Below are 10,830 nucleotides of genomic sequence, written 5' to 3' on the forward strand. Positions count from 1 at the left end.
ATTCCCTGTGACACCTCATCCAAAATGACATCATGCCTCCCTCTGTGTAGCCTTATGTAGATTTGCCTAAGTATTATTGGTTAAATTGTGAACCAAGGCTAATTTTTCTCTCCCTAAACCTTGTCACAAGTAAAATTGAGATCAACCAACTCGTATTTACCTGTATCAAAGCCCAGCATTTCTGATTTTAATGGGTCAGCCATTAAAATGGGTCAACACCATCCAGGACCAAACAGCCCATGTGATTTGATACCACACAAACAAAAAAAAATCTATTCCCTGCCATCAGTTATGTTCAATAGCTGCAGTGTGTTCTGTCTTACAAAGTGCACTGCAGAAATTTGCAAAGATCCTTGGAAAGCACCTTTCAAACCGATGACCACTTCGATCTAGAAGGACAAGGGCAGCAGAAAACCACTCACCATCCTGACTTGGAAATAGATCGCTGCTTCTTCACTGTCACTGGATCAAAATCCTGCAATTTCCTTCCTAACAGCCTACGTACAGCACATGGACTGCTCGCAGTTCAAGAAGGCAGCTGACCACCAACCACTCTCTCAAGGGCAACTAAGAATAGGCAGTAAATGCCGGCCAGCCCGTGCTGCCCACATCCCATAAGTAACAAAAAATTGGTAAATATAGAACCACAAAGGGACTGCATTCTAGTGCTATTACTAAAAACAACAAAACGTTTCTGCACACCAATTCCAAAATCTGGACTGCCTTCTTATTTATTTTTTATTTGGTGTCTTCCATGATAGTTTAGTTGGTGGATGAAAGATACATTGCAGCAATTGTGTTGTTATTGACAATGTTATTAAATCTTACATAGAACAGGATGTGAAAAACCTGATGAAATGGGTGTGCCCATGTGGTTATCTGTACATTCATTACTGGCACTGCTTTATTGTACTCAACTGCTTTAGTTGTTGTACATTTTTTAAATGTTCTCTCCTGTTTCAATTATCCAAAGCAAAATAAATTACAGGGCTCCAAGGAAAACAGTGTGTGTGAACTAGGCACATTGTGAATTTTATGAAACAAAGACAATAAGACAAGTTATCTTCCTCTGTCCTCTAAACATTGTCTTGATTCTATTCTGTAATTTGTTCATGTTATTGCATGTTTCTTTCCATTTTTCTTCTTGTTAATTGACATTTCACTCATTTAACTTCAGACTTTGTAAAAACATACACTAACCTCAGAATGAGACTTGTATCTGCAAAATTACATGCAACTCTGAATATCAATAAGTCAAATTATCTAAAATGATGATAAATGAAATGCAAAAAAACTAAATCAATATACTTAAATGAAAATGGAGTGTGACTTTTGCAATATGCAAATGTATTTCTGCACAGGGTAGGAATGAATACAACTTCAAGGGTTCTGATCTTTACTAGACAATGGTCTTCATTAAGAATTGGATTCAGGGAAGAAGATTCTGTGGGAAAGTCTTCATCTTTATTGCTATTCTGTGTGTGATGATCCAGGCAGGATTAATTGGTAAATGAATTTGCAAAGCAGGCAATATTAACAGGGAAACTTTAATGAAACAGAATTGACAAATGATCTGATCATGAATAAAGACTGCTTATAAATTGCATTGAATATACTTGGTATGATTTACTGATTCATTTGTATACCATTAAATTTAAGTGTAATGAAATAGCTATTTAATTGTGTTTTCACAGTATGGAAGAATTCACTGTGTTTGTGCTAACTTTGTGTCAAAAACTAACTCTGTTCCCAAGATTTCTCTGTGCTTCCCTTCACCACAGCCTGGGGAAGAGCTGCAACATCTTTCCCTGTTCAAAATGACTCAATCTTTCAGTATTATTTTAATTAAATAGCCATTCATAAAATCCTCAGTAAAATTCTTTTCCTATTTAAACCATAAAAATGTGATCATTTTAAACAAAAACAGAAATTGCTGGAGGAATTTAGCAGGTCTGGCAGCATCTGTAGGCAGAAAGCCGAGTTAATGTTTCAAATCCAGTTACCTTTCTTCAGAGGTTGTTTTAATAAACTCTCAAATTTTCTCGATCTTTTCTACTCTAGTGCAGAACTACAGCCTTTTGAAATAACTATAGTTTATTATTCCTTTCATCATCCTGATCAATCTACTCTGTCTGTCTATGGTATTAATGTCCTTTATTCAACACACTCTAACTAACCATAACCTTGTACTAATTTATCATTACTCTCATTTAAAACCTCATTTCATGCCAACACTTCACACTAGAAGTTCATCTTTGCTCTTAGTTCATCCAGAAATATTTCTGTGCCTGTTTAACTTAAAAAGCTGAAAAAGACCCTCTAACTAAATATATTGCAGAGCCATTGGCCTTGATTTTTGTGTCCTCTTTGTCTACAGGAGTAGTGCCAGAGGACTGGAGGCTAGCAAACGTGGTTCCCTTGTTCAAGAAGGGGAGTAGGGATAATCCTAGTAACTATAGGCCAGTGAGTCTCACTTCTGTTGTGGGCAAAGTCTTAGAGAGAATTGTAAGGGATAGGACTTATGCACATCTGGATAAGAATAATGTGATCAAGGATAGTCAGCATGGTTTTGTGAAGGGCAGGTCGTGCCTCACAAACCTTATTGAATTCTTTGAGAAGGTGACTAAGGAGGTAGATGAGGGGAAAGCGCTAGATGTGGTATATATGGATTTTAGTAAGGCGTTTGATGAGGTCCCCCATGGTAGGCTACTGCAGAAAATACAGAGATATGGCATTGAGGGCGAGTTGGAGGTTTAGATTAGGAATTGGCTGGCTGGAAGAAGACAGAGGGTAGTAGTTGATGGCAAAGGTTCATCTTGGAGTGCCGTCACTAGCGGTGTTCCGCAAGGATCTGTTTTGGGACCATTGCTGTTTGTCATTTTTATAAATGACCTGGAGGAAGGGTTAGAAGGTTGGGTGAGCAAGTTTGCGGACGATACGAAAGTCGGAGGAGTTGTAGACAGTGAGGAAGGATGTGGCAGGTTACAGCGGGATATAGAGAAGCTGCAGAGCTGGGCAGAAAGGTGGCAAATGGAGTTCAATGTAGCTAAGTGTGAGGTGATTCACTTTGGTAAGAGTAACAAAAAGATGGGGTACTGGGCTAATGGTCGGATACTTGGTAGTGTGGAAGAGCAGAGGGATCTTGGTGTCCATGTACACAGATCTCTGAAAGTTGCCACCCAGGTAAATAGTGCAGTGAAGGCGGCATATGGCGTACTGGCTTTTATTGGTAAAGGAATTGAGTTCCGGAGTCCTGAGGTCATGCTGCAGTTGTATACGACTCTGGTGCGGCCACATCTGGAATATTGTGTGCAGTTTTGGTCGCCATACTATAGGAAGGATGTGGAGGCACTGGAACGGGTGCAGAGGAAGTTTACCAGGATGTTGCCTGGTATGGTAGGAAGATCCTATGAGGAAAGGCTGAGGCACTTGGGGTTGTTTTCATTGGAGAAAAGAAGGTTTAGGGGTGACTTGATAGAGGTGTACAAGATGATTAGGGGGTTAGATAGGGTTGACAGTGAGAACCTTTTTCCACGTATGGAGTCAGCTATTACAAGGGGGCATAGCTTTAAATTAAGGGGGGGTAGATACAGGACTGATGTTAGGGGTAGGTTCTTCACTCAGCGAGTCGTAAGTTCATGGAATGCCCTGCCAGTAGCAGTAGTGGACTCTCCCTCTTTATGGGTATTTAAGCGGGAATTGGATAGGTATATGGAGGATAGTGGATTAGTGTAGGTTAGGTGGGCTTTGATCGGCGCAACATCGAGGACCGAAGGGCCTGTACTGCGCTGTATTCTTCTATGTTCTATGTTCTATGTTACATCACTGACACTAGACGAATTAGTGATTTACATCAGTAGTGGAATCTAGTCATTTAACTCTACATCATTTCCACTGCAAAGACGTCCACATCATTAACATCATCTTCCTACAGAAGTCTGTCACTTTCAGATTCAAAAGATTATAAACTTCAGCTCATGCAAGCTTGTTATACCCTATGCCTCACTACCACATTATCCTGTCCACAAGACCTAAATTAAAAATTTTTATCATCTGGTTTTAACTCCTTCATGGCCTTATCCTTCCTCATCTTCAAGTTGTTCATTCTCTACAAATTCCCCAGCCTAGATCCACTATATTTTGCATTTCCCATCACTTCACACCACTGTTAGCTGTTGATGTCTCAAGAAACTGAATTTATGTCTAAACTTTGCTGCCACTCTATAACTTTCACCTTTAACCAAGCTTTAAAACAGATAAATGTAAGTTGTTGCTATTAAAATTGACATAAATGCATTTCACCATACCTGAGGTGCTATTTTCTCTTTGTCCGCTTCAATGACTGCTAAATCCATGAGCAATTCACACAGCACAAACAATGCATCCAGAATGACTAAACACACAACTGCAATCTGTTTTAAATAAAACATTGGAAGTAAGTGCATTGTAGGAGTAGGTACAGCAAACACAGCCATAGCACATTATTTGCAGTAAATCCTATTCAGAGCAGGTTCTTAACATCTTTCCTACAATTAAATGTAACAATTTCTTATCATCTTTCTTGCCTGCCTGGAAACAGTGGTCCAGTTTGCAAACAACCTTTGTCTTGATTATACATATGTACAACATGTTGTTTCACCCATTTAAAGAATATTTACGGTACAGTATATCTTTTTACTTAAAGAACTCAAAATGTGAATTTCATGACATTTATCATTTTATTTCACTAATTAACTAATATGATAATTTGACAGTTACTAGTAGCTGACTTTAACAATTAAACAAGAGACTAATACCAGTTTACTCCATAGACCAATCAGAATTTCAAAATTTTACTTTGTTGGTGCAGCTTACTATTTTAAAGTTTCTCACAAGAAATACAACTGATGAAGATCAGCCTTTAAAAGCGTAGTGTCTCCAGTGCAGACCTGTTGGTTACTTTGCTCTAGTTTTTATGGGTCCAGAAGTACATGTGTTGAACACATACTAATACACTATTACAAAGAGGTTAGATAGACTGGGATTTTTATCATGGGAGCGTCGGAGATGGAGGGCTGACCTTATAGAGATTTATAAAATCACGACGGGGTATAGATGAAGTAAATGGCAAATGGGGATTTCAAGACTTTGGGGTGTATTTTTCAGGTGAGGGGAGCAAGACATAAAAAAGATATGAGGAGAATCTTTTTGATTTTACACAAAGAATGATTCATGTGTGCAATGAACTTACAGAGAAAGTGGTGGTTACAGGTACAGTTACAACATTTAGAAGATACTTGGACATGCACATAAATAATAAATATTTGGAGGGTTATGGGCCAAGTGAAGGCAGGTGAGACTAGTTTAGTTTAGGATTATGTTTGGCATGGACTGGTTGGACCAAAATGCCTGTTTCCATACTGTATGACTCTTTGAATAATGAACATTTATGAGGTTTGTCAGCTTCAATAATATCTTTAGTTAAACTATTTCAGGCAATAAATATATAGCGGCAGCTAGTTTAAGAGTCCATTATCAATTTAATCTTTATTACGGGAACAGAAGTTTTTTAGCCTCATTTGTTAATTGAGTCACTTGATCCCCAATCCTAACTTTTTTAAAGCTAAATAACCTTTTAAATCATCAATGAGATCATAAGAAATACAAGGAGTGGATTACTAGCCCATCAGTCTTGCCCCATCAAGCAATAATTAGATTGTGATCCTAACAGCACTGTCCTGCCTGGCCCCTATTACCTTTGACTCCCTTATTGATCAAAAGTCTGTCCAACTTAGTCATAAATATATTCAATGGTCCAGCATCCACTGCTCTGTGGAAGGAAATTCCAGAGACTGACAACCTGTATTTTCTTAAAATTCATTCATGAGAGCAGGTGTCATTGGCTGGTTCAGCAAGTATTGCCCATCCCCAAGTGCCCTTGTGAAGGTGGTGGTGAGCTGCTTTTTTGAACTACTTCAGTCCATTCCTATTAGGGGAAAGAGTTCCAGGATCTTGACTTGGCAACAGTGATGAAATGAGAATATATTTGCAAATCAGGATAGGTATTGGTTTGGAGGGAACTTTCAGATGATGGTGTTCCCATCTTTGTCCTTTGAAACAACATTGGTGTGCTTTTGGAAATTGCTGTCTAAGGAGCCTTGGTGAATTTCTGCAGTGCATCTTATAAATGGCACAGTGATGGCAGGAGTGAATGTTTCTAGATGTGACACATATCAAGTGGGCTTCTTTGAGTCAAAAAGGTCAAGAGTGCTGATAAAGACCCTTTGGCCAATCGAGGCTGGGCTGGTCAAAAACATCTAATTATTCTAATCCATTTTTCAGCACTTAGCCCATAGCCTTTTATGCCCTGGCCCCGATGGTGTTGTGTTGTTGGAACTGCACTCATCTAGTCCATCCCACTCCCAGCTTGTGCCTTGTAGATGGTGGATAGGCTTTGGGGAGTTAGGAAGTGAGTTACTCACTGCTGTATTCCGAGCCTTCAACCTGCTATTATAACCCCTATCTCAGTTCAATATCTGGTCAAAGATAACCCCCAGGATCGCAGGATTCAGTGATAGCATTAATGGGACAGTAGTTAGATTCTCTCTTGTTGAAGATGGTCATTGCCTGGCATTCCATGGCTCAAATATCACTTGCTACTCATCAGCAGAAGCCTAAATGTTGTCCAGGTTTATCTGCATTTCAAGATGGATTGCTTCAGTATCTGAGAAGTCACAAATGGTGTTGAACATTGTGCCAAAATCAACGAACATTCACTCATCTGACCTTATGATGGAGAGTAGGTCATTGATGGCAGTTGAAGATGGTTGAGCCAATACCCTGAGGACCCCTGCAGAGATGTCCTGGAACTGAGATGACTGGCCTCCAATAACCACCACAATTTTCTTTTGGGCTAGGTATAACAACCAGTGGAGAGTTTTCCCCTCATTCTCATTGACTCTAGTCTTGCTAGGCTGCCTTGATATCACACTCTGTCAAATAGGACATTGATGTCAAGGCCAGTCACTCTCACCTCACCTTGGAATTCAACTCTTTTGTCCATGTTTGAACCAACAACTGTAATCAGATCACAAACAGTGACTCTGGCAGAACCCAGACTGGGCATCAGTGAGCAGGTTATCGCTAATCAAGTGCTGCTTAGTAGTACTTCTCTTTATTGACGATTGAGGGTAGACAGATGTAGTGGTAACTGGCTGGATTGGATTTGTCCTGCTTTTTATGTACAAGACATAACTGAACAATTTTCTACATTGGTTGGGCAGATGCCAGTGTTGTAGTTGTGCTGGAACAGTTTGGTGAGGAGGTGACAAATTCTGGAACACACAGGTCTTCAGTCCTATTGCTGGTAAATTTTCAAGCCCATAACCTTTGCAGAAGTGAGTCTCTTCAGTCATTTCTTGATATCATGTGCAATGTATCAAATTGACTGAAGATTGGCATCTAGAATGCTGGAGCCTATGGAGGAGGCTAAGAAAGATCATCAATTTAACACTTCTGGCTGAAGATTGCTGCAACTGCTTTCAGCCTCATCTTTTGCATTATGTTGGGCTCTTCCATCACTGATGGTGGAGATATTTGTGGAGGCTCCTCCTCCAGGGAATTGTTTAATTGTCCACCACCATTCCCAACTTGATGTGGCATGACTGCAGAGCTTAGATCTGGTCTGTTGGTTGTGGGATCCCTTTGCTGTCTGTCACTTGCTGCTTGTGCTGGTTGGCACACAAATCATCTTGATTTGTAAATTCACCAGATTGACACTTTGTTTTTAGGTAAGCTCCTCCTGAACTGAACATTGAACCAGAGTTGATCCCCTGCCATGTTGTTAATGGTTGAGTGAGGAATATGCCAGGTGAGCCACAAGTTTGCAGACAGAACAGAAGACATGATAATCAACAAGTAAACCTTGCCCGTATGTCCGTGAGACTTTGGGGCTTCTGAACTCAAGATGAGGACTCCCAAAACAACTCCCTCTCAATGTAAATCACTGTGCCTCCACCTCTACTGGATCTGTCCTGCCCATGGGACATGACCCACCCAGGGATGGTGATAGCATTGTCTGTAAGGAATTAGAGTCAGAATCGTACAGCACAGAAACAGACCCTTCGGTCCAACTCATCCATGCTGACCCCAAATATCCTAAATTAATCTAATCCCATTCGCCAGCATTTGGCCATATCCCTCCAAACCCTTCCTTTTCATGTATCCATCCAGATGCCTTTTAAAGTGTTGTAATTGTACCAGCCTCCACCACTTCATCTGGCAGCTCATTTCATTCATGCACCACCCTCTGTGTGAAAACGTTGACCCATAGGTGCCTTTTATATCTTTCCTCTCTCACCTTAAACCTATGCTCTCTAGTTTTGCATCCTCTAACCTGTGAAAAAGACTTTGGGCTTTTCACCTTATCCATGCCCCTCATGATTCTGCAAACCTCTATAAGGTCACCTCTCAGCCTTCGACACTCCAGGGAAAATAGCCCAACCTATACATCTCTCCCTACAGATCATCCCTCCAACCCCATCAACATTCTTGTAAATCTTTTCTGAACCATTTCAAGTTTAAAATCTTTTCTATAGCAGGGAGACCAGAATTGAATGCATATTCCAAAAAGTGGTCTAACCAATACAAAGGATATTTTATATCATTGTTCCATCTGCATTAAGAGGCCACCAATGTAATCTCATGAAGACACAAAATGCACTATTTGAGGCTAATGATTTCTTAGTTTGCCATAGTGAATCACACACATATATAACCACATCTAATGATACAACTGACACGAATACTTGTCATTTTAAAAAATAACTTGTGAAGTTAATATTTCATCCAGTGTGCAACCACTCTACAACCTTAATTTTATTGCTTATGAATTGAAAGATAATTTTAGAAATTATATTGCTTAAGTGACATGTAGTACAACTGTTGAATATCTATTAGTATTAAATCTAAGATGGTACCTGAAAATTGTTTGAATTAAATAACCATTTGAGAGCATCCCTGAAAGATAATCCAGATGGAAGGTTTTCTTCATTAGCATCTGTTAGATCATCATGGCTGTCCTCCTCTTGCCACTTTTGGTAATCATCGCCCACGGTGGTGAAGTATTTTAGGAAGTTTGCCATTAGTGGAATGCTTTTACAAAATTATCAGTCCTATTAAAAAACTAGGTGATAAAATTATTTAAAATGTGTGAACATACCTCCAGAATATGACAAAAAAGTTCAGCAGCGATTCTGGTTTGAGATTATATTGTGCTCTAAAAGAATATCCAGATCACATAATGGTTACAATAGTCAATAACAACAAACAGCTCTGAACAATTCACATTCACTTTGTAACCTCTAAACCTTTCCAAAGCCATTTCAAAGTGTAAAGCGATATAAAACAAAATCATCACATCATAAATTTGAGATCTTTGTAATGTGCAAAATAATTGGCTGTTTGTGTGAAATAAATTATGAGTTCTAGTGCAGAAGGAGGTCATTCTGTCCATCATAAAATGAGCTTTACCTAATGCCAATCTTCTGCTTTTTCACTATACCCTTGGATATGATTTTTGTCCAAATAAGCATCAAACACCCTCTCAAATACCTCAATTGAACCTGTCTCTGCCACTACCCCACGCAGGGCAGTCCAGACCTTAACTACTTGCAACATAGAAAAAATTTTCTCAGCTTACATTTTCCCAGTTTACATTTTCCCTTATGGTAAATAATTTTAAATCTGACCCTTTGGCTCTTGATACAACTATAAGCTGGACTGATTTCTCCCGGACTAGGTTATCCTTCACCCTCATGATCAGCAATCTTTCATCCAAGGAGAACAATCCTAACTTGGAGAATAAGTGGCATTGGAGGCAGGATCTCCCAAAAGAGAGGGGGGAAACCCTGGTTGGTAAATTATCAGAACTTTCAGTTTTGACGATAGATTGAAGAAGTCAGGATTGTTTTCCTATCAGGCTTTACAGAGAAAAGGAATTTACAAAACGGGGTGAAGGGAGGCAGGAAAGGGGAGAGGGAAAGGGGTGGAGGCAGGGGAGAGGGAATGGGATGGGAGTTGAGGAGAGGGGAAGGGGTGGGTGGGGGTGAAGGAAAAGGGGTGGGTGGGGGAGAGGAAAAGGGGAAAAGGGGTGGGGTGGATGAGGGAGAGGAAAAGGGGTAGGGGTTTGGGAAGAGGGAAAAGGGTTTAGGGGAGAGGGAAGGAGAAAGGAAGAGAAGGATTGGAGTCGGAAGAGGGGTGAGGGATTGAGTTTCTCGCTGTTGAGGATTGAACGCTGAGTCTCAAGGTGGAGACTGGATCGGGTTCCCTAGTGATCTGAGATCAATGGATTCCTGAGTTTAAAAAAAAAGTGTTTGAAAGACAGCTTTTGCAATTGCTTTTCCCTGAGAACCTGCGAGCGCGTGACTTGCTGCTTATTCCAAACAATTTGTCAAACCCCATTTCCTCTGCTCCGAGCTCTTACCACAAACAGCAAAAAGGAGCGGATTTATATGAAGTCCCATCAAAACAGTGAGCTCTGACTAAAGTCACTCATGAAACGGAGAAACCTCTCCATAATGTACTTACAAGGATAACGATTTTGGAAAGGAAGGGAAAGTTTCTTGCTCAGAATCTCCTTCGTTCGTTAAATGCACTTTGACCTGAATCCTGTTCACGTTTTTCCCGAACTCGGATCGTTTCCTTCCGCTTTTCCGAGTCTTCCTCAGCGGATTCTCCAACCTGTAAATTTGCTTTGACTGTTTCTTTGTGCGAACTCCTTTTCAGAGTTGACGCTTCTTTCACACCAAGTGTGTTGAGGAGGTATGTGGGGAGACCTGGAGCTGTTTTGGT

At 40.2% G+C, this 10,830-nt stretch overlaps 1 protein-coding gene across 5 annotated transcripts in view; it reads right to left on the bottom strand.

Moving 5' to 3' along the window:
* Positions 1–10,830, bottom strand: part of hvcn1 (hydrogen voltage-gated channel 1) — a 34,359-nt gene extending 23,529 nt beyond the window's left edge. Inside the window, exons 1-3 of one of the 5 annotated variants that reach the window (XM_072587510.1) lie at positions 10,567–10,830; positions 8,958–9,152; positions 4,308–4,412 (exon numbers count right to left, since the gene is read on the bottom strand). In XM_072587510.1, the coding sequence (XP_072443611.1) occupies positions 4,308–4,412; positions 8,958–9,122 (270 nt within the window). In that variant the 5' untranslated portion in view covers positions 9,123–9,152; positions 10,567–10,830. Of the gene's footprint in view, positions 1–4,307; positions 4,413–8,957; positions 9,164–10,566 lie in introns of all 5 variants that reach the window. The other 4 variants (XM_072587509.1, XM_072587512.1, XM_072587513.1 and 1 more) reach the window with 4 other exon arrangements.

Source organism: Chiloscyllium punctatum, chromosome 17, assembly GCF_047496795.1.
Source record: "Chiloscyllium punctatum isolate Juve2018m chromosome 17, sChiPun1.3, whole genome shotgun sequence".
Lineage (NCBI taxonomy): Eukaryota > Metazoa > Chordata > Chondrichthyes > Orectolobiformes > Hemiscylliidae > Chiloscyllium > Chiloscyllium punctatum.